The sequence below is a fragment of the Chrysochloris asiatica genome, unplaced genomic scaffold (assembly GCF_000296735.1).
Source record: "Chrysochloris asiatica unplaced genomic scaffold, ChrAsi1.0 scaffold00079, whole genome shotgun sequence".
NCBI lineage: Eukaryota > Metazoa > Chordata > Mammalia > Afrosoricida > Chrysochloridae > Chrysochloris > Chrysochloris asiatica.
In genome coordinates this window covers 4,510,479-4,535,105 of record NW_006408597.1, presented here as the reverse complement: position 1 = coordinate 4,535,105, position 24,627 = coordinate 4,510,479, and the positions used below count along the sequence as shown (strand labels likewise).

Sequence of the window (24,627 nt, the reverse complement as noted above, 5' to 3'; positions counted from 1 at the left end):
AATTAGACGATATACGATAGAATGAATGTAAAACTAATGTTCTCCCATGTAAACTATCACATAATTCACAATAAAACATTTAAGAAAAAAAAAGATGGGTTTGAACCATAAGGTTCGCGCAAGCTCCCCGGTTACTCCTCGGAAACTTAAGAAAGGATCGCTATGAGTTGGAACCGACTCGACGGAACTTAACAACATATTCAAGGGAGAAGCTGTCAAAGTAGCACCGAGGCTGATATGTTACTTTTGTGGAAAAACAATAGCATTTGGCACATGGACACTTCTTAACACTAAAATGCAGATGCAGCAAAAAAAAAAAAAAAAAAAAAAGCAAGCAACAAAACTAAACCTTCTCTAGCAGTTTTCTAAGTAAAAGAGAAACTAATGGCCATAAGCTACAAGCTCTTTGGGCTGGAGAAGATCATGATAAAAAGTGCTATGAAGATACTTATTTTTGTTGAGTACAAGATTTGTTTGCATTTATCTCTGAGAGTGAAGAAAGTGGCATCAATAAGTAACCATATAAAATTTGGGATTTAATTTTATTTGGGTTGTAGTGAACGACAAAAAAGTACTTTTTTAATGGTGCTTCAAATTAATAAACTTAATTTCAGATTCTTGGCTGTTGAGATGATATTTTTTGACAGTGCTGATGGGTAGAAACTTTTCTGGTTAGACATAAGTCTGGTTACACTTTTGCTCAGCACATTTAAGCTTTGAAATTATCAGTAGTTCTCATGGATCTTTTAAAGTTTCTTTGTATATAATATAGAAGGCAGTTGTAGTTTCCCATCAGAGAAGGATTTCTCTTTCATCTGATTGGGCAAGTGTCTTAAGAGAAAGGAAATGAATGGCAGGGGATGCAAGTGTGCCGTGTCAGGCTTCGGAAGTCTCTAGCAGGTGGCCAGAGAGAAAATACAGAATCTCCCTTTTCCCTGTACAACCCAGCTCATATGGAAGATCCTCATTTACCAGCTGTTTTATCTTGTTCTTGGCGTTCTGCTAAGAATGTTATGAAGTCCACTAGTGTCTTTTGCTACAGCTGCCTGAACGCTGAGCTCATTTGGCTTGCTCAAAGCAAGCAATTGTTTTCAGCTGTTACGGGACCAAACTCAAATCTGGTTTTGCCTACTTCTTTCTTTATATAAACAGTATGTATTGTTCACCAAGCCTGATTGAAGACCTAGTCTTGTTGCTTGCCTCTGCTTCCTTCTGAACAGCTCTGCCAGGAGTGGGGTCCTGTAGCATTGTGATCTTCACAGCAGTACAGGAAGCTTAAGATTTCTTGGTGGCTGTGTGCTGTGGAGTCGGTTCCTACTCATAGAAACCCTGCATAGGGTTTCCGAAGCTGTAAATCTTTACGGGAGCAGAAAGCCTCATCTTTCTCCCATGGAATGGCTGGTAGTTTCAAACTCCTGACGTTGAGGTTAGCAGCCTGACTCATAACCACTATGCTACCAGAGCTCCTTTTAGATTTCGTAGATGAACTTGAAAAGACCTGACCTAGGCATCAAGACTGAGTTCTGGAACTGACATCACTGTTCATTTGCCACATGCCATGCATGGACATAGTCCTTCATTTCTCCTCAGACTTTGTTGTAAGTGCCGCAGAGTGTCTGATGAGTTTGAACCACTAATACTGTAGTTAGCCATCCAGTGCTTATGCTACAGCACATCAGGACTCCTTGTATTTTTCAATTAATTTCTAGTTCTATGAACCCATACCACCTGACTGTGGGCTAAAGGGGAGGGGAGTAGAGAGGCGATATGTAGGAGAGGTGATACGTAGAAAACAAAGTCTATCCAGGTTAAAAATCTGTCAGGATGTGAATAATTTACATGTAGATAAATCAGTTAGGTTGAACTTAATACCTTTACTAGAGGAAAATGCTGCCTTATACATTTTTTATTAAAAAATCATTAGAATTAAAAAAAAATTATTTAGAAGGATGAGTAGCCTGCATTTATATGAAAAAATGCAACACAGAAGAGTTGACACTAATTCTACTATTTCTCTATAAAGAAAAACAAACTGCTTTTCTCTGAAAGTATGTATTCAATAATGTTTTAGCTTGTTGTTAAGTGCTGTTGAGTTCGTTCTGACTCATAATGACCCTGTATAGGGTTTCCAAGGTGGGTTTGAATCACAGATCTTATGGTTTACAGTCCGGTGTGCTTATCCTGTAATTCCACACAAGGATTCCATGTTTTAGGTACTCCATGTTTATTGAAGGGAATATTGTTGTAGGTATGTAAACAGATATATATTTTTTAAGACTATCAAAAGGAAAGTTGAAATGATAAGGAATTGGCTGGTGGAAATGAAGGTATTCAGTCAAATTGGAATGTCACCACCACTTGCAAGATAAGCTCTGAGAGCCAGTGATGTGTGTAAAAAGGCTGTGGCAAGATGCAAAGGAGAGACCTGAGGCTGGGGGCCAGGGGTCTGCCATTCTTGCCTTGCCTGCTTCTGCCTAGATAGTTGTGTGATCTTAAGTCATCAAACTTTTCTGGACCCCTTCTACTTTTGTACAATAGATAATATTACCAGTTCTTCCTGCCATGAAATATTGTGATAAGGATATAATCAGATACTAAGAAGAATTTTGCAAAATTAGCATGCTTGGTAAAGTGGAGGGCTAGAAAAAATGAGGAAGACCCCCACCAAGATAGATTGGCACAGTGGTGGCAGCGATGGGCTCAGGCATAGCAACAATTGTGAGGTTGGTCTAGGACTGGGCAGTGTTTTATTCTGTTGTGTCGGGGACCAGCCTCGACATAGGAACATGGTTCACGAGGTGGGGATATCTGGGGGCTGTAAAGATATAGAAAGAATACACAGAAAGACACAAAGAGGGAGACAAAGAGACACCCCGAAACCATAGTGGATGCGGGACTGGCATCAGGCAGATCCTGCATTTAAACATCTCAGCCAAGAAGGCCGTAATATCCTGCATAGTAAACATCTTGGCTAAGCAGGCAGTATGGTTGCAATGCTGGACTGAGCCCCCTGCATGCTGTAGTGCACGCCTTGCCAGTTGTAATGCACGTTCTTAACGCATGCCCGTAATGCACCTGGATTCGTTCTGCGCCTCCGTTTTATTTAGGGGAGGAACCTTACACCAAGCTGGGAGGGACTAAGACAAGGTACCGCTAACATAGATAATTTTCCTGACGTTCAGGCAACTTTACATCGTAATTTGCAGGTTCGAATCCCAGGCCCGCAACTTGGTTTCTCAGGCTCAATTAACATATCTATAGCACCTGGGCTCAGTTGGGGGAAGGTGAGAAGGAAGGTCAAAAGGCTTGGGAGGAGTCCCGCTGTGTTGGCTTCCTGAGCCAGGTTTGCAGGAACCTAGTTGAATGGCCTGCACCTGGGAGAGATTTAGGGAGGATGTCCTTTTGTCTATAGAACAAAGAACCGGGAAGTAGCAAGACTATTTTTAGTCAATCCTTTGGAGAAAAGCTTTACCTTTGAAACCTTTACAGTCTCGGCTTTAGGAAAATATTACATTTATCTGTGGCTATTAAGGGCTCATGTATGGAATTAATAACAAACATAACTGGATACTAAGATGAAAAACAGTTTGCCATGTCTGCCAGGTGGCTAGAGTCTGTTCCTCAGAGCCTGCGGCCTGTATGGTCTGCAACACTTGGGCCCACAGGGCCTCGAACTCCTGACAGGGTCTGGACGGGCTGCAACACTGTTGTACATATGAGTCCCTATGTGTCGGTACTGACTCGATGGCACCTACCAACAACAATAAGACATAATTTTATGGAGATATAAATATTAGATTGGATTGATCAGCATAGAAAATGAAATTTTGATGAAGGTGTTCCTTAAGATCATTCAGCTTCTTTTGCTCTAAATCTGAAGTCTTTTAGTGTCTTTGTGATAGAATATAGTTGATTTTCCAGATTGAATTTCAGACAGGCAGTTTGCTCTTGGATGCATTGAGGCAGGAAAAGTCTGTGGCCTACAGAGAAAACCCCATTCTAGAACTGAAGGTTAAAGGGTGCTGACAGACAGTGCAGTATGTTCACTGGTGACCATCTGCGTCTGCGTGAAGAATGGAAGTGGGGGAGAGTGCAGCAATGAAGAAATGAGTTTGAGAGAAGAGGAAGGACTAGCTGGTCTGGAGTTGAGGGAATTGTGTGCACTTCTAAGCCTACAGGAATTGACCTAAACCTTGGGGGCTTGAGCTGAGAGAGTGAGTGAATGGAAGGAGTCAGCTGATGTGAAGTGCAGGGAGGAGGGTGTGGACTCCCAGGCCTGCATTGTAAAAGATGATGAACTTGCTCTAAAAACAAAACAGTTACCTGGAGCTGACAGTAAATTTGTCAGTCCAAGGTCATGACGAATTAATACATTTTTTGGTCTACAAATTGGTCTTATAAGGATTTGGTGGTGTGTCTAGATTTACTAGAATGTGACCTGGTAAAATCCTTGTTCAGACCCAGTCTGAGAAACCTGAAAGCCACATGTGCCCGAGGTCCTTAGAAAACTAATCCTGGAGGAGAGCAGATGAAAGGAAGGTTTGTTTTTGTTGAATGTGATTAATGAAAGTGTTTAAAATGAAAGTATAATCGTATTGCACAAAGGATTCTTTGATTGATTGATTGATTTTCCCTTTTCAGGACCCCAAGAGGCTTTGTGCTCTGTGGAAAAAGTGTTTCTATACAGTTGCTCCAATGACAGAGTTACCTGCACCCTTGTCCTACTTCCAGAATGCACAGATGTCCGAAGACAACCACCTGAGCAATACTGTACGTAGCCAGGTACAGTGTCAGCCTCTGAAACTGCCCTGGCTAGATTGTGGGTGCAATTACCATCTCTTTTCATGTCCAAGAGACACTGAGTGACTTCCTTTACATTACCAAATGAATGTGTGTAGTTGTTGAGCTGCAACTGAGGACAGTGCTTTGTACCCTTTGGTGCTGTGAGCACATGAGTGTTCGTACAGCTGTTCCTTGGTTCAGATGCCTCCTTAGTTGAATCATTCTCCAACTTTTCTAGGTGTATGTCACCTGATAGTTCCTCAGTGTTTACTATTTTAAATTTACTATTAACTATTTACCTATCTTGTGTTTTTGTTTTTAGAGCAGACTCATCATCTTACTTACTTTTTTCCTTTTATTTCCAAGGCTGACACATGTTGTTAGGTGCCGTTGAGTCTCCTGACTCATAACGACCTTAGGACAGAATGAAACACTGCCCAGTTTTGCACTGTCCTCACAACTGTTGCTATATTTGAGACCATTGGGGCTGCCACAGTGTCAGTCCATTTAGTTGAGGGTCTTCCTGTTTTTCATTAACCCTCTACTTTACCATGCATGATGTCCTTCTCCAGGGACTGATAGTGTGTCCAAAGTCTTGTCATCATCACGTCTAAGGAGCATTCTCTATGTACTAAAGTAAATAAAATGCATGTTTACTTTTTTTTGTTTTTTGCCCCAGTTGTTGTTGTAGTTAAGTGCCATCGAGTCGGTTCTGACCCATAGTGACTCTGTATAGGGTTTCCAAGGAGTGACTGGTGAGCTTGAACCACCTACCTTGTAGTTTAAACGGCTTTGCAGTCTGGCACATTAACGCACAGCACCACACCAGGACTCTGTACCTATTATAATTCTTCACAGTGCTCAGTTAATGTTCATTAACTGTGTGGATCATATAAAACTATGGATAGCATTGCAAAAAATGGATAATCAAGAACACTTAATTGTGCTCATGAGGAACCTGTACGTAGACCAAATGACAGTCATTAGAACAGAACAATGTAATATTGAATGGTTTAAAATCAGTAAAGTTGTGTGCTGGGGTGTATCCTTTTGCCATACTCATTCAATCTGTATGTTGTTGTTGTTGTTGTTAAGTGCCGTCGAGTCGGTTCCGACCCATAGCGACCCTGAACAGGGTTTCCGAGGGTGTAAATCTTTACGGGAGTAGAAAGCCTCATCTTTCTCCCGCGGAGCGGCTGGTAGTTTCGAACCACTGACCTTAAGGTTCACAGCCCGATTCGTAACCACTACGCTACCAGAGCTCCCTGTATGGTGAGCAAATAATCCAAGAAGCTGGATTATATGAAATAGAATGTGAGTTAAGATTGGAGGAAGACACTTTAACATAATCTGTGGTATGCAGGTGACACACCCTTACTAGCTGGAAGCGAAGGGAACTTGAAATACTTCTTGATGAAGATCAAAGATGCAGCCTTCAGTATAAATTCACTTAGATGAAGAGAAAATGAAAAGCCTCACAACTGGAGTAATAAATAACATCATGATAAATGTAGACAGATTGACTCATTTTACTTGGATCCGTAATCAATGTTTATGGAAGCAGCAGTCAAGAACTCAAGGGACAGATTGCGCATTAGGCATATCTGTTGCAAGAGACCTCTTTAAACTGTGAAAGAGCAAACATGTCATTTGAGGATTAAGGTATGCCTGACTCAAGTCATGGTATTTTCAGTCATTTTATATACATGTGAAAGTTGGACAATGAATAAGGAAGATCAAAGAAGAATCGATACACTTGAATTATGGTGTTGGCAAAGAATATTTGAAGTACCGTGGTTTGCCAGGAGAACAAACAACTGTCTTGGAAAGTATAGCTAGAATCTTCCTAGAGTACGGATGACAAGATTTTTTCTCTTATAATTTGCACATCTCAGGAGGTACCAGTGCATGGAGAAGGACTTCATGCTTGGTAAAATAGAGGGTCAGTGACAAAGAGGAAGACCTCTAATGAGATGGATTGGCATGATAGCAGCACCAATGGACTCCAACATAACAATTGTGAGGAGAATACAGGACTGGTCAGTGTTTTGTTCATAGAGTCACTTGGAGGAGTCAGAACTGACTTGACAGCACCAAACAATAACAACAAAGTTCTTCACAGTGCTTGGTAAATGTTCATTGACCAAGTGATTGTGCAATGATGAATGTAAGGCTATGTGTAGAAGTGTTCAGAGAGTTCAGCAGAGGGAATCAGGAAAGGGGTGTGATTCATGCCATGGGATAGACTTATCAGTCACACAGAAGTCAAATCTACCTGTGAGCTAATCATTAGAGATTGAATCCAGGCTCTACACATGACCTGTGAAATAACTAGAGAATTGGTGGAATTTTAAGAGGAGGAGCATGAATGGGGGGACATCAAACACCAAATAGAAGCGTTTGATGGCTGCACTGGGAAGGGAGGTCAGGACCTCTGTTAAAACCAGAGGACAGGGCTATGAAGAGTGGTAGAAGTTACCATTAAAGGGGTTCTGGACAAGTGAAAAGAATTTTTTTTTCAGAATTACAGTAAGTCTGAAAGAGCATGGGCTGCTTTGTGGGCTAGTGTGCTTGTCACTGAAAGTAATCACACTAGATTGGAAGACCACTGACCAAATTTGCTGAGGAAAGAAAACTTGAACTAGAGTAGTGGTGATCGGCCTGAAGTTCTCTTTATATGCCAAAGATTCAGGATTCCAATTAAAGGACAAAATGTGTGGGGAGAAGCCTCACAAAGTAGAGTTTGAAGGATGGGTAGGATTAGAATAGAGCAAACAGGATGTCATTACTAATAGAAAAATGATTATGAGTGAGGAAGCATTTTCTGAAAATGTTAGTTGATAAGGATCCCATCCTTTGAGATAAGTCAACAAAGGCAGATCATACTGTATTTCTAGAACATTTTTAATCAAGTGAAATCAAGTTAAATGAGTATCAAGGGAAGCCCTGGAAAGGACCACAGCCTAGGGTTGTAGCTTGAGGGCATTGTCAGGGAGTCTAACTGGAGGGGGAGTGTCTGGGAGTGGAGAGGGGCTCTTCCACCTTGAGCTGTGTTGGTATTTAGTGCTTGTTAGTTGCTGTGGAGTCTCATTGTCTCCAACACATTTTGGCTTGGTTATTAAGTGGGGGGGTGGTGTTAAAGACAGATTTTGCAACAATCAATTTGCTCCTTTATTCATCAGAAACTTGATATATATTTTCCTTTTTGCTGTCTTTGGAAATAGCTTTTTAAAAAGTTAGGAGGGGGGCCGGATTATGAAGTTCTCTGGATACAGATTATGAGAGTTTGAATGCTACAGGCTTTATATTCATTTTCAAACTGTTACTTTAAGGAAAGGAGTAGAAATAGACTTATGTAGGTCCCTGAGTACCCCTTACTTAACCATTATTGTTATTAGGTGCTGGTTTTTGTCTTAAAGTTTATTTTATCAGAGATTAGAATTGCCATTCTTGCTTGTTTATTGTTGCAGTTAGCTTGTTATATTTTTTTCCATCCTTTAACTGTTAGTCTGTTTTTGTCTGTGTGAAGTGTGTCTCTTGCAGGTAGCATATTGAAGGGTCTTGTTTTCTTATCCAGTCTGTCACTCTCTGTCTCTTGACTGGTGCATTCAATCCATTGACATTCAATGTAATTATCAATAGGTGTGAATTAATTGCTGTCATTTTATTAATTTTTTGGTAGCTCTTTGTTGTTCCTTTGTTCTGCATGCCTTCTTGTGCTGAGTTTCTGTGTTTTGTGCTGTTTCTTGTCGGTTTCTTCTTAATTTTCATGTTTGCTTGTTCTACCTGGAAGTTCATTTTCATGGTAAGTTGTGAAGTATTAACTTTCTTTGGGGTTACCTTATAGTCTGTTAACTTTGGGTTACCTTATAGTCTGTTAACTTTTCTCTCCATTTAAGAGAAGCTATTGTATCCTGTAATCTATCTGACATCCTCACCACCTGGGTCTCTGTTCCTACATTTGTCCCTTTTTTGACATTGCTATTATTTTTAACTTTGGTTGACCTCCCAGCTCCTTTGAATTCGTTGTTGTAGTTTTGTTCTGGTTTGAACTCTGCTGTCTGTCGTGTGAGTTCCAGGTGGTGTTGCCATGCCTGTCAATCTCTGGTTGTTGTCTGTTCTTGTTGGTTTTCAGTCCAAAGAACTCCCTTTAGGATGTTTTGAAGTGTTGGATTGGTTTTGATAAAATCTCTTAGATTCTGTTTATCCTGGAATGGTTTGATTGCACCCTTGTATTTGATTGATAGTTTTGCTGGATAGACGATTCTTGGTTAGCAGTTTTTTTCTTTTAGGGTTTTTTTGTATGACTCCCTATTGCCTTCTTGCCTTCATGGTTTCTGCTGAGAAGTCAGAGTTTAATCTGATTTGCTTGCCTTTGTAAATGACACTTCTCTTTTCCCTCACCACTTTTAGAAATCTCTCCTGTCTTTGATTTTGGAGAGCTTGATTATTATATGTCTTGATGACTTTCTTTTGGGGTCTATCCTTCCTGGGGTATGTTCGGCTTCTTGAATGTTTATCGTCCCATCTTTCAAGATGTTAGGGAAATGTTCTTCCAGAAGCTCTTGAACTGTCTCCTCTGTGGACTTCTCTGATTCTTCCTTTTCCATAATACCAGTAATTCTTAAGTTGTTCTCTCCATGTTATCCAGCATGAATCTTAGACTCTTTTCAAATTTTTAAATTCTTTTCTCTGCTTGCGCTTCTATCTTAGCAGTATTGAGAGATTTGTCTTCCACCTTGCTAGTTCTAGCTTTTATCTCTTCTGTTCTGCTCGTTTCCCCCTTCAGTGTATTGTCCATTTCTGATACTTTATTATTAATCATCTGAACCTCTTTTTGCAGTTTTGATTTGTTTCCAGTGCTGTATCAATCTTGTTTGATTGCTTTTGTAGTACTTTCCTGACTTCCATGTTTTCCGCTACCCATTTTCAGAGCATTTAAATTTGTTTCCACATCATTCTTCTGAATTCTTTCTCAGGCAAATCCAAAACTTGCGATTCCCCCTCTGGGGAGCCTTTGTTTGTCTCCAGTGTATTTGTCTCAGTTATTCTTTTCTGTTTTTGGACATGTTTTGAGATCTTTTGTTTGTCATTTCCAATAGTTATATGGATTTTTTAATGCTTAAAAATGGATATTTGTTATTGTGGTATTAAACTTAGTGGGGGTCTCCTGGTGGATGTGATCAGGAGATAGGCTACCCTTTTCACATATAAATTTTTAGTACTGTTACTGGCTCTTGTCTCAGTGGTGGAATATTATAGGATATGCTTGTAGTTTGGCTATATGGCCACGATTGCTGTCTCTTCTTGGGTAATGTAGGGAGAGAGAGCTCCCACCTCTAGAAAAAATATTTGATCAACAGGACCAAAAGCAGAAGCAATATAAAAGCAGAGACAAAAACCACCACTTTGAAACAAAAATAAAACTGTGGTTGACTGTCCAGTTGCCTTGCCATACCAGCAGTGTGTGTGCACTGTAGAAGCCTCCAACAGTGGGTGGGGTTGTCTGCTCGCTCAGGCCACTCTAGTCATCACTGTGGAGGTGTGCTGATAGATATTGAGAAGTTAATGGGAGAATGATTGCCCACTATTTTTGTCTCTGAAGGTCAGGTAGGTATGTGTGTTTGCACAGTGTAATTCTTGGGATTGTTGCATCCTTTTATGTTGGGGTTTTACAGATTGTTCTACAGTTTGTCTGTCAGGCCTGATGGGCCTGTTTTTTCCTTGCTATATAGGCCCCAGTAAAGGGCCCTGCATAAGTTAATTTTAGGGCGGTGACCCCAAGGCTGACATCATAAAGAGCCGCTAAGCTCTTTGTGGTAAACTGTGGGGTCAGTGCTGGACTTTTATTTTTTTTTTTTTGGGGGGGGGGGGTGTTGCACACACACCTGCCTGAATGTGTCAGGGCTGAGCAGAGAAGTAGCCACAAGGAATAGGAGGAAAAACTGTGTAGAACCCCCCCCCCCAACCTCCTTTTGCAGATGTCATTGCACCACCTTTATTGCTGGTTCCCTGTGCTGATCTGGCTGTAGCCCCACCCTCTGAATTCTGTCCAGGGTTGTGGCCCCAGAGGGAGTCCTGCCTCCCGAGTTTCCTAACTCATGATTTTTTTTACTTGCGAGTGCAGGAAATTGACGTTCTGGACCTTATGGTAGATCCATACCTCTGGTGGTGTTCTGTGAGCGCAGCTTCTGTGGGTTTTCAGTCCCTCCCCTGTGGAGCCTTTTCTACCTGGCTGACTCTGCCACTGTCCAAACTGAAACTCTCCCTCTCTTTTTATTTTTTGAAAAAAATTAGTTAACATACGTTCTAAGACTGTTGACTCACTATGAAAATTACCCATAACACCTAAGTATTCTGTAGCTGGAGCCCGTGGAACCACACAGACCTAGCGTGAGAAGCTGCACTTCAGTTACTTGCACTCAACCAATAACACAAGAGTTTCTGGCTGTTACACCCCTCTTAGGGAAGTTCCTGACTGAGACCTCTAGGTGAGACCTTGGAAGGGGATCAGCCAGGCCTGACTGGGTTTAACCCGGGCCCCAGGGCCTTACTTCTTCCAGAAGTCCTGGTCCATTCTCTAGTTCAGCTTCTCCTTTCGATTCCAGTCAGGAGAAGTAGGTGTGGTGGCTAGCTGCCCCCTACTTGGAGGAGGTGGTGGTGGTGGTGGTGGTTATGTGCCTTGGGGTCAGTTCCGATTCATAGCGACCCTTTACAGTGTTTCCGAGGCTGTAAAGCTTTACGGGAGCAGAACGCCTCAGGAACCATCAAATGTGACGGTAGCTTGCCATCAGCCACTCTCTGAATCCAATCCGGTGGCTCAAGGGGCCAGTGCAGTCGGTTTCCTGGTCAGGGAACCAAATGTTCAGCTGTTTTAGATTTGAGAGTGTTACAGCAGCTCTGGGCCTGGGAATGACATAGCAGCCCTGGGCCCTAGGGTGTTGCAGCAGCTGTTGATCCATTGTCGAAGAAACTGAGGCCACTCAGAGAGGTGAAGTAGAGTTTCAGATTTTATTAAGCTGGTTGGCTCAGAGAAGCTAGCTTCTCCAGATTCTGAGGCCCGAATACAGGACAGTGCAGACTTACTGGGGTCAGAATTGGGGAGGGGTTAGGTTGCAGACCTGTTTGAAGACAGATGGGAAACCAGAGCATTGGTTCTGCTCAGTAACCTGATTAACATTTTAGCTTGTCTCCTGGGCAGACAGAGCAGTGAATGTTTTTACCTTTTCCTGTTCAGTGGTTACAAATCGGGCTGCGAACTTCAAAGTCAGCAGTTCGAAACTACCAGCTGTTCCGCAGGAGAAAGATGTGTCTTTCTGCTCCCATAATGATTTACCGCTTCAGAAATCCTGTATAAGTGTCACTGTGAGTCGGAACCGACTCCACAGCACATCACCACCACCAATATATATATGTATGTATATATTTGAAAATATATACATATTCTATATATAGAGAAATACATAAACAACTTTTAAAAGTTGTTGATAATAAATCTGTTAACATCAGCTGTTCAATTTATAACATTAAAATGTGTCTGGTCTTTATGAGTAATTGTAGCTACAGTATCTTTTCTGATAAAATTATTATGTGCAAAGAACTTAATTAAGTTGTTAGCAAATCATAAACTGATAGAGCTTCATTTTCTAGAGAATGGTGGATCACTTTTAAATGTGAGAGATTTTAAAAAGTTAAAAGTGCCATCTAAGTACTTGGGACATTTAGGAGAAAAAATTAAAGAGAAGTACTGATCTAAATTTAAACTGAATTGATTCCACAGGCCCAATCAGATTTTGACACAGTTGTATTGTACTGTTTATGTTGTTGTTGTTAGGTGCCATCGAGTCGGTACCGACCCATAGCGACCCTATGCACAGCAGAACGAAACACTGCCCGATCCTGGGCCAACCTCACTACAGTTGACACCCTTGAATCCATTGATGCTGCCGCTTGGCCAATCCATCTCATTGGGGATCTTTCTCGTTTTCTCTGACCCTTCACCTTACCAAACATGATATCCTTCTCCAGTGACTGGTCCCTCCTGACTATATGTCCGAAGTAGGAGAGACGAAGTTTGTCCATTTTGTCCTCCAATGAGCATTCTGGCTGCACTTCTTCCTGTACTGTTTATAGTAATGAATTTATGATCTCAGTTATGTCAAAGAGAAGTGAGGAAGAAAAGAACTTAAAATTTCAGCGACCTCCAGAGGAACATGTTTGCCTTTGCATAAGAGTAAAGGTAGAAATCTTTCACACAAATCTTAATCAGTTGTTAGAAACTCCAGATTCAGTCCTAACACAACAGCCCCATAAATGTTAAATATTACCTGTAACCAGTTAAGTCAGCTAGCTGTTCAGGGATAAGGCAGTCTTTCATGGCATTAGAGTAATGGTTAATACCTACAAAGTTTAAGCAGGTGCTGGCTGGAATTCTGTGTGTTGTAGGAAACTTACTGCCTATAAGTAGTAAATGGTTTCAAGTTTTCCACTTAACTTGCCAGCTCTTCAATTAAGCTACTACTTCTGGTCCTTTCTGTGGTATAGGCTGAGGAGCTTTACATTTCTAATTTTAGAAATCCAAACAATATCCAAAAGTCTTGTAGGATTGATGCTTTTTAATATGGAGTCTCCTTTTAAGTAAGTAAATAAAATATCAACTAGAAATGTATAAACAGAATGGAGTACACTGAGTAAACATTGCAGACATATTGACTGTTATTACATGGAAATCTGATGGCAGCCAAGGGTTTCAGTTAATACTTACTTAGGTTTGTTGTAAACAAAACATGTTTAAACATGTCTCTGTGATCAGTGGATGACTGTGGACAAGTTCTCTCAGTGATAACTTGGCTTAGTCTCATTCAGGGTCGGGGAGAAGGGGAGACGGGAAAGGATCCAATCAAAACAGTGACTTCCCAGGAGATTTGCTGGCCCAGTTAAATTTCAAGTCAGAGAGGTCAGTTCAGAAGGTTGTGCAACCTGTTTTGGGGGGTTCCAAAAGAATATCCTTGACCTATTTTTTCAAAGTCTGCAGAATGAGCATATGCACTTGCTATGATGTTTTAAGAAAATTGCAAACTGCATTGGCATGAAAAAGGCCAGGAAAGTTGTGTTGAGGAATTGCTTTCCCTTGTGTCAGTGCACCTGCTTATTCTTCAAGTGAAGCAAGGGTTGTCCTACAAGAATTTTGTTGGGAAACCTTAACCCATTCACTCTGCAGCCTGAATTTAAGTCCTTCGAAGATGCCAAAAGTACTGTTTTGACATGGTGTAAGCACAGAATTCTTTGTAAAAGGGTTAGAGAAGATAGAAACACTGCCTTCAGCAGTATATACATCTAGACATACGGTATGTAAAGAAGCAATAGCTTCACATTTTGATACTTTTTTTCCAGTAAAAATTCTATGGGTTTGTAGCAATACTTGGACTTACTCTTTATACATGTTTGTTATAATAAAGAGATAAAATAGAATACAAGAGTGTTTGTATGTGTGTATATATTTAAAGATCAAGGTATATGTATCAGCGTGGAAAGATCAGGATACATTTATATGTATCAGCATAGAAAAGTATCTCATATATGAAGGGGCTTTAAAAACTGATTCATGAAAAATGATTCTTAAGAAAATTCCATTATCTTCCCCCCCCATTATCTTTTAAGTTCATTTTCCACAAACTTTCTGAAGCCCCCTCATACTATTGCTCAAAGTAAATTGTAGAACATGGTTTACATGGCTTTAAAAGTACATCAAATTGTTCACAATGTTCATATTGCACACTCATGTCACAAGTTTTTGTTTATAATACTCCTTTTATAAAAATAAACAATAGAAATCTGTACAAGTAGACTGTATTAAAAATACCCTCGCAATTTTTTGCTGCTTCAGAAGTACAGTCACTAGGCTGCTGGACTTGTACTGAAGCAGAAGGAAGGAAGTTAGGTTAGATTGACGCCCCTGACTCAGTACTGTAGGGACTCTCGGGCATCCGTCTTCATAGGAACATACTGCCCACATACTATCCATTTCCTGAGGCACCCTACCCTCCCTGAAGCAGAAAAGAGTAATCTTCCTACCCCTATCATGAAGTCATTTATTGTAACTACAACACCAGTTTTTTTAGTGAGGTTGGCCCAGGATTGGGCAGTGTTTCGTTCTGCTGTGCATAAGGTCGCTATGAGTCAGTACTGACTCGATTGCACCTAACAACAACAACAAAGATAACTTTTAAGTACCTTTAGAAGTGTATGCTATTCATGAAGGAAGTAATATCTGATATTTGCTTCGAAATAATACAGGAGGTGAGAAGTGGGTTTGAGAATAGATGAAACAAAACTTGCCATTAGTTGATAAATATTGAAACTGAAACAGCTGTTGTTGTTGTTGTTGTTGTTGTTAGTGCTGTTGAGTCAGTTCTGACTCATAGCGACCCTGTGTAGGGTTTGCAAGGAGCGGCTAGTGAGCTTGAATCTCTGGCAGTGTAGTTCAAATTGACTTTGCAGTCTAGTGCACTAACCTGCATTGCCACACTAAGACTCTGAAACAGATGTGGTGGTGGTGTGCCGTGGAGTTGGTTCCAACTCATAGCAACCTTGTGCAGGGTTTCCGAGGCTGTAACTCTACAGGAGCAGGCAACCTCATCTTTCTCCTGCGGAATGGCTGCTAGTTTCGAGCTGCTGACCTTGAGGATAGCAGCCCGATTCGTAACCACTATGCTCTCACATCACCTTGAAACAGCTGTTGTTGTTAGGTGCCATTGAGTCGTTTCCAACCCTTAGCAACCCTGTATAGGGTTTCCAAGGCATGACTGGTGAGCTTGAACCACTGACCTTGCAGTTCAAACCCAACTTTGCTGTCCAATGCATTAACTTACAGTGCCACACCAAGACCAAAACAGCTGTAAACATCCATAAATAGTTGGAACATGGAATGTATGAATCTAAGAAAATTGGAAGTTATTAAAAAATGAAATGGAACTCATAAACATCGATATCCTAGCATTAGTGAGCTGAAATGGACTGGTATTGGCCATTTTGAATCTGAACATCACTTGGTACCTATGCTGGAAATGACAAATTGAAGAGGAATGGCTTCACATTCATCATCAAAAAGAACATATCACTATCAGTCATGAAGTACAATGCTGTCTATGATAGGATAATATCGATACGCCTACAAGGAAGACCAGTTAATACCGCTATTATTCAAATTTATGCACCAACCACTAAAGCCAGTGAAGATGAAATTGAAGAACTCTAACCAACTTCTTCAGTCTGAAGTTGATTCAATATGAATAAATCAAGATGTACTGATAATTTCTGACAGTTGGAATGTAAAAGGTTAGAAGCAAAGAGGAAGGATCACTAGTTGAAAAATGTGATTTTGGTGATAGAAATGATGCTGCAGATCATATAATAGAAATTTGTAAGATCAATAATTTCTTCATTACAAATACCTTTTTTAAACAACTTAAAAGACGGCTGTGCACATGGATGTCACCAGATGGAATACACAGAAATCAAATTGACTACATCTATGGAAAGATTCGGTGGAAAAGCTCCATATCATCACCTTAAACAAGGCCAGGCGCAGATGGTGGAACAGACCATAAATTGCTTATATGAAAGTTCAGGCTAAAGCTGAATAAAATTAAAATTAAAACAAGTTCACAAGAGCCAAAATATGATCTAAAATGTATTCCAGTTGAATTTAAAGGTTATATGAAGAACAGATTTGATGATTAGACACTAAAGACTGAGGATCAGAAGAGTTGTGGGATGACGTCAAGAACATCATACAAGAATAGTGTAGAAGGTCATTAGAAGACAAGAAAGAAAGAAAAGATCAAAACAGACGTCGGAAGAGACTCTGAAACTCATATCCAGTGTAGAGATGTTAATACAAGTGGAAGAAATGAGGTAAAAAAGCTGAATAGAAAACTTCAAACAGCTGCTCTAGAAGACAAAGTCAAATATTATAAGGAAATGTGCAAAGATTTGGAGTTAGGAAACCAAAATGTACAGCATTTATCAAGATGAGGGAACTAAAGAAAAAAATCAAGACTTGACTTGTAATACTGAAGGAAGGGCAAAATATTGAATGATGCGGAAACTACCAAACAAAGATGGAAGGAATACACAGAGTTACTGTACCAAAAAGAAAGGTCTGTATTCAAAATATTTCAAGAAGTAGCATGTGGCGTGCGGGTTGATTCATCCTTCCTTAGCCTGCGGGCCCTCGCAGCTCGGAAATGGTGGGATTTGGTGCTATGGAGAAATTTTTGGTTGAATATAAGAGTGCAGCGGAGAAGAAACTGGCAGAGTACAAATGTAACACCAACACAGCAATTGAATTAAAATTAGCCATCCTGTGGGGCAAAAGTGGCTTTTGATTTTCATTTCCCTAGTGCGCTGGACTGCAAAGTCACATTGAACCTCAAGTGAAACTGCTTTTGGATGCAAGGGTCTGAAGATCCTCTTATACTATATTGCTGGTAGCTTGTCAACAGTGTTCCATCTTGAATATGCATCTAAAGTTGATGAGAACTTTGATTGTGTGCAGTCCAACAGGAGGAGAAAACTTTACCTTTCAGATTTACAAGGCTGACATGACATGTAGAGGCTTTCGAGAATACCATGAAAGGATGCAGACCTTTTTGATGTGGTTTATTGAAACTGCTAGCTTTATTGATGTGGATGATGAAAGATGGCACTACTTTCTAGTATTTGAGAAGTATAATAAGGATGGAGCTACATGACAGTCTATAATTACTATGTGTACCCAGACAAAACCCGGCCACGTGTAAGTCAGATGCTGATATTGACTCCATTTCAAGGTCAAGGCCATGGTGCTCAACTTCTTGAGACAGTTCATAGATACTACATTGATTCTCCTTCAGTTCTTGATATTACAGCGGGAGATCCATCTAAAAGCTATGTGAAATTGAGAGACTTTGTGCTTGTGAAGCTTTGTCAAGACTTGCCTTGTTTTTCCCGGGAAAAGTTAATGCAAGAATTCAATGAAGATACGGCAATAGAAGCACAAAAGAAGTTCAAAATCAATAAGCAACATGCTAGACGGGTTTGTGAAATTCTTCGACTACTAGTAACTGACATGAGTAATGCTGAGCAGTACAGAAGCTATAGACTGGATATTAAAAGAAGACTGATTAGCCCATATAAGAAAAAGCAGAGAGTTCTTGCTAAAATGAGAAAATGTCTAAGACCAGAAGAACTGACAAACCAGATGAACCAAATAGAAATAAGCATGCAGCATGAACAGCTGGAAGAAAGCTTTCAGGAACTTGTAGAAGATTACCGAAATGTCATTGAGTGACTTGCTCAAGAGTATTGATTCTACTACTATGTACAGGAAGTTTGCAAATTTCTGTACATTGTGCTGTGAAAAATCCTGTAATCCCATGATGTCTCTAAATTTAATATCGTGTAACATTTTATTTACATTAAAAGTGATCTATCTTAAAAAAAAAAAAAAAGAAGTAGCATGTGATCAACATACTGAAGGAAAAAGTTTAAGATGCATTGAAGGCATGGTTAAAGAACAAGGTACTGAGAATTGAAGGAATACGAATAGAAATCTTTTGGCAAACTGATGCAGCACTGGAGGCACTCACTCATCTATGCCAAGAAAGTTGGAAGACAACTATTAGGCCAACTGATGGGAAGAGATCCGAATTTGTGCCCAGTCCAAAGAGAGGTGACCCAACAGAATGTGGAAATCATTGAACAATGTATTTTGATATCCCATGCGAGTAAAGTTGTATTAAAGGTAATACAGAAATGACTGCAAGCATACATTGACACAGAACCTCCAGAAGTTCAAGCAAGATTCAGAAGAGGACATGGAATGAGGGTTGTCATTGCTGACATCAGATGGATCTTGGCTGAAAGCAGAGAATACCAGAAAGATGTTTACCTGTGCCTTATTGACTATGCAAATGCTTTTGATTGTGTGGATCATGACAAGCTTTGAAAAAAGTTCCTGAGAATGATTATTCTGGAACACTTAATTGTGCTCATGAGGAACCTGTACATAGACGGGAGGCAGTTGTTTGAGGAGAACAAGGGAATGCCAAAAGGTTTAAAGTTAGAAAAGGTGTGCAACAGGGTTGTATTCTTTCACCATACTTAATGCAATCTGTATGCTGAGCAAATAATTAGAGAAGCTGGATTATATGAAGAAAAACATCATCAGGATTGGAGGAAGACTCATTAATATAACCTATGAGATGCAGATGATACAGCCTTGCTTGCTGAAAGTGAAGAGGACTTAAAACACTTATTGTTGAAGATCAAAGACCACAGCCTTGGATATGGGTTGCACCTCAATGTAAAGAAAGCAAAAATCCTCACCACGGGACCAATAAACAACATCCATATAAATGGAGCAAATATTGAAGTTGTCAAAAACTTCATTGTTCGGGTCAACCATCAATGCACATGGAACCAGCAGTCAAAAAATCAAACTATGTATTGCATTAGGCAGATCTGTACAAGTTGTCAATTTGAGGACTAAGGTGCACCTCACTCAAGCCATGGTATTTTCAGTAACCTCATATGCATGTAAAAGTTGAACAGTGAATAAGGAAGACCATAGAAGAATTGATGTATTTGAATTATAGTGTTGGAGGAGAATATTAAAAGTATCATGGACTGGCAGAAGAACAAACCAATCTGTGTTGTATAGAGTTTCTATGAGTTGATATGGACTCAATGGTACCTAACAACAGCAACAACAACATTGAAGCTGAGTAATGTGAACATAAAGTAAAACACCAGACCTATTGCTGTCAAGTCAATTTCGACTCATAGTAACTCTATAGGGTAGAGTCTAACTGCCTCACAAAATTTCCAAGGGTGTAGCTACCTTTATGGACCTAGACTGCCACATCTTTTCTTCTACAGAGCTGCTGGCAGAGTCACATCACTGACCTTTAGGTTAGCAGCTGAGTGCTTGCTCAGTGCATTAGCAGGGTTTCCTAATGTGAACTTGGGACTTTATTATATGAAGGGGCTTCTGAAAATTAGTATGAAAGTGGAATTAAAAGATGACAATTTTCCATAACATTTTTAAGTCCCTTGTACTCTTCTGATTGAACTTTTTCTACAATTAAAAAATATTTTTTAAATCAGTGTTATGCTTGTTGTTTTTGTTATGTGCCGTGGAGTCGGTTCCGACCCATAGTGACCCTGTACAGGGTTTCCAAGGCTGTAAATCTTTACAGGAGCAGAAAGCCTCATTTTTCTCTCGTGGAGCAGCTGGTAGTTTCGAACTGCTGACCTTTCAGTTTACAGCCCAGTTGGTAACCACTACGCTACCAGAGCTCTTTAATGTTATGCTTAAATCATCATTATAGGATTCTAACTAACAAGAGGTTTTTTTCATTTTTGGAAATCCCTCAATAATACTAGAGTTATCTTCTCTTATTAGTCACTTTTCAAAGTACACTCTTTGAGAAAAGGAGCTTTGCTTTTTTGAATAGCTCTATTGAAATGTAATTGACATACAACAAGCTGTACATACTTAAAGTGTACAAATTGCATATGCCCTCAGGAGTCCTGGTATGGCACTGCAAAATAATGCACTGGACTGCAAGGTTGAAGTTTCAGACCCACCAGCCAGTCCTCAGAAATCCTATACAGGGTTGCTATGAATCAGAACTGACTCAGTGGTACATAATAACACATGTCCTCAAAACCACCATCACACTCAAGATAATTAATGTCTGTCACAACAACATCACCCCCTAAAGTTTCTTTGTACTCCTTTCTAATCTCTTCTTACCAATCCCTTTCAGTCCCCAGGATCAGTCCACTGATCCAATTTTTATGACTACACTCTAGTTTCATTTCCTAGAATTTTATACAAATGAAATCATACAATATGCACTGTTTTGTCTAGCTTCTTTCATTCAGCATGGTAATTCTTGTACAAGATTCATCATTCTTATAGCATATATAAATAGTTCATTCCTTTTTAATTGCTGAGTAGTCTTCCACTAAGGAGCCCTGATATTGCAATATTTAAGCACAAAGTTATTAACTGAAAGTTTTATGGTGATGTGCTCCCATAAAGATTACAGCTTAGAAAACCCTGTAGGCCAGGTCTACTCTTGTCACATTAGGGTGGTTATGAGTCAAAATAAACTCAGCAGCGCCTAATAACAATTGTATTCCATTATATGGCTATACTACAGTTATTTTGTTTTGTTATCCATTCACTGGTTTTTAGTTTTTAGCTAGGACGTATATGGCTGCTGTGAACATTCACGTACAAATCTTTGTATAGATATATACTTTGATTTTACTTAAGTTATATCAGGTACTGCCAAACAGTTTTTGAGAGTGGTTTTATGATTTTACATTTCCATCAGCAATGTATGACAGTTCCAAGTTTCTCCAGATATTCATCAACACTTTCTAGAGCCTGTCTTTTAAATTTTTAGTCATTATAAAAGGTGTGTATAATAGTATTTTATTATGATTTAAATTTATATATCTCTTATGGATAATGCAGGAGTGTGGTGACTCTGTACAATAAACACTGGACTACGAACCACAAGTTTGGCAGTTTGAGTCCACCAGCCACTCTGTGAGAAAAGATGAGGCTTTCTGCTACCACAAAGATATACAACTTCGGAAACCCTATGCAGGATTGCCCTGAATCGGAACCTACTCACCAACACTTAACAACAAATGAGTAATACAATAAAAGATGTTGAGTATCTTTTATCTTTTCATGTGCTTGACATCCTGATAGTCATTTTGGCAAAGTGTTTGTTCAGATAGCTTGCTCATTTTTAAGATTGAGTTGTTTTTTCTTTAACTTTTTATTGTGAATTGAGTGAAGGTTTACAGACAAGATCATCAGTTTTACATTCAGCAAATCACACACCTTGTTTCATTTCAGTTATTACAATCCCCTCCATGCAGCAAATTATCCCACTCATTCCCTGTGGTTCCTATTTGCATTCCACTGTCTTTCCATCCCCTTTCAACTTTGTCCTTCAGGTGAATGTTGCTCTTTTGAATTTGAATGCTTGCCTATTGCATGGTGATCTTATTTTACTAGGGTTATTGTTCCCCCTGTATACCTATGTCGGGAGAAAGATGAGGCATTTTGTTCCTGTAAAGATTTACAGCCTCAGAAACCCTGTAGAGGTCGCTATGAGTAGGAACCGACCCCATAGCACATAACCATCACCATCATATACCTATGTGGAGTCCTGGTGTGGTGCTGTGGGTTAATGCTCTGGGCTACAAAGTCATTTTAAATTGTAAGGTTGACGGTTCAAGATCACCAATCGATCCTCGGAAACCCTATACAGGGTCTCTGTGGGTCGGAACTGACTCAATGGCAGGTTAACAACAACATATACCTATCTACTGTTTGCCTGAAAATTGAGACCTGAAGGGTTGTCGAGGGCCATAGTCTGATTCCTCCATTCTTTTTCTGACTATTTGGCCTTGTCCTTTCTTTTTAAATGATTTTGAAATATTAACAGTATTTTTTAAAGAACAGGTGTTGTAATACAGATGAAGTCTCACTTATCAATTTATTCTTTTGTTGACTGTGTTTTGGGTTCATATGTAAGAAATCTTTAACCCAAATGCTGAACAGTTTTCTTCTATAACCTTTATAGTTCTTGCCTTTTACATTTTGGTCTATGTTCCTTTTTGAGTTAATATTTTTATTTGGTATCAGATATTGATCAAAGTCCATTTTTCTGCATATGGGTATCTGAGTATTTCCAGAGATAATTTTTGTGTTGGAATGATTGACACCTTAATATAGTCTTCCAGTCCATGAACATACTCCATCTCTACATTTATTTAGGTCTTCTTTGATTTCTCTTAGAAATAGTGTGTAGTTTTCAGTATATACAAGTGTGTGGAGGGATTCCTATGACCACCCTTAGGTTCAATGATTTACTAGAAGGGTTCACAACTCAGAAAAGCTGTCATACTCACTGTTACAGTTTATTACAGTGAAAGGATACGGATTAAAATCATACACTAATTCAATAATTTATGCATGTACAATTTAGTGACTTTGGTCACATTCTTCAAATGGTGCCGCCTTTATTGACCCTTTTCTGAATTATTTCACCATCATTAACATAAACTCAATGCCTCCTAAGCTGCTTATATATTCCTTTGGGTTGTTGTCAGTTTGATTATATATAAGTAATTCTTTAAAAGAACACAGTGGAGAAGGATATCATGTTTGGTAAGGTGGAGGGTCGGAGAAAAAGAGGAAGACCCCCCAACGAGATGGATCAGCCAGGTGGCATCATTGATGGCGTCAAGTGTAGCAGTGGTAGTGAGGTTGGCCCAGGATCGGACATTGTTTCGTTCTGCTGTGCATGGGGTCGCTATGAGTCGGTTCCGACTCGATGGCACCTGACAACAACAACAGCAAAGCCACATGATTGGTGGTTCAACTGCACCATCAATTCAAATTCTCTGGCAGTTCAAACCCACCGGCCACTGCTTAGAAACCCCATACAGTGTCATTGAGTCAGAACCAACCCGAGGGCACTAACAAGAAGACGTAGAGAGTTAGAATAGAAGCACTAAAATCAGTATTAGCACAACTGATTGGAATAGCCCCCAAAACCATGAAAACAAATCCCGTGAGCTGTTTGGTGGTTATTCATAGGCAATATCAGTAGGTGCTTTTTTGGGTGGAAATGTAACAGCATTTTCCAATCAACTTTTTTCAGGTCTCTAGCTCAGTGATGTCAACTATGTTAATACTGTACACTATTTCTCTGATCTGATGTGAAATTTCTCTTCACCATACACAGAAGCTCACAACTTTCTATACAGTGACTTACCTCCTTTTCCTCCCTCTTGCCCCTGGTGCCGCTGCTGTGTGTTGTCAGTTGTATAGGGGTTTCTGAGGCTGTGAATCGTTTTGGGAACAGAAAGTCTCATTTTTCTCCCACAGAGAGATTGGTGGGCTTGAACTCACCTTGTGATTCACACACAGTCCAGTGTATATCTTATGAGTCACCGTGTAATCCACTACGCAACCACTAATAAACATTGACCTTTATATACTTGACTGTTCTTGTCATGTCATGTAAGTAGGACTAGTATTTGCCCTTTTTGATGAGTGTGATTCAGCTTAAAGTCTTCATTGTAGCATGTATCAGGACTTCATCTCTCCTTTAGGCTGAATAGTAGGACCTTTGTTCTTTTGCTGCCAGTCTCACCCCTTGAGTTTCATGCAGGAACTATGCCAGTTTCTTTTTACATGGGCTGTAAAAAAATTAGTGTGCTTACAGAAATACTTGGTTGCTGTGGTTGAAGAACTCACTCTTGTAGAATGTACACATCATTTGTATAAAGATTTGATACCCCATTGTGTGTGTGTACCACATTTTGTTTATCCATTCATCAGGTGATGGATATTTAGGGTTGGTTCCACTTTGGCTATTGTGATCAGTGTGAACGTCCATGAACACATGTCTGTTTGTCTTCCTGCTGTGAATCCCTTGGGCTATATACCTAGCAGTGGAATTTCTGGGTCATGTGATAGTTTTAATGTTACTTTCATAAGGAACCATCATACTTCTTTCCACAATGGCTGTATAATTTTGTATACCCACCAGGAATGGATAAAGGATCCAATTTCACCGTATCCATACCAGCATTTGTTATTTTCCTTTTTCAAAATATTAACCATTCTAACATCTCAATGTAAAGAAAACAAAAATCCTCACCACTGGACCAATAAACAGCATTCTTATCAATGAAGAAAAGATTGAAGTTGTGAAGGACTTCATTTTTCTGGGATCAACTGTCAACACTCACAGAAGT

General features: G+C 39.8%; 1 protein-coding gene and 1 pseudogene across 2 annotated transcripts in view; both read left to right on the top strand.

The window, feature by feature from the left end:
- Nucleotides 1–4,675: 4,675 nt before the first annotated feature.
- The window catches only part of PSEN1 (presenilin 1), a 106,823-nt gene continuing 86,871 nt past the window's right edge, over nt 4,676–24,627 (top strand). Inside the window, exon 1 of one of the 2 annotated variants that reach the window (XM_006865554.1) lies at nt 4,676–4,770. In XM_006865554.1, the coding sequence (XP_006865616.1) occupies nt 4,696–4,770 (75 nt within the window). In that variant the 5' untranslated portion in view covers nt 4,676–4,695. Of the gene's footprint in view, nt 4,783–24,627 lie in introns of both variants that reach the window. The other variant, XM_006865553.1, reaches the window with a different exon arrangement.
- LOC102831236 lies at nt 17,031–18,133 on the top strand (annotated as a pseudogene).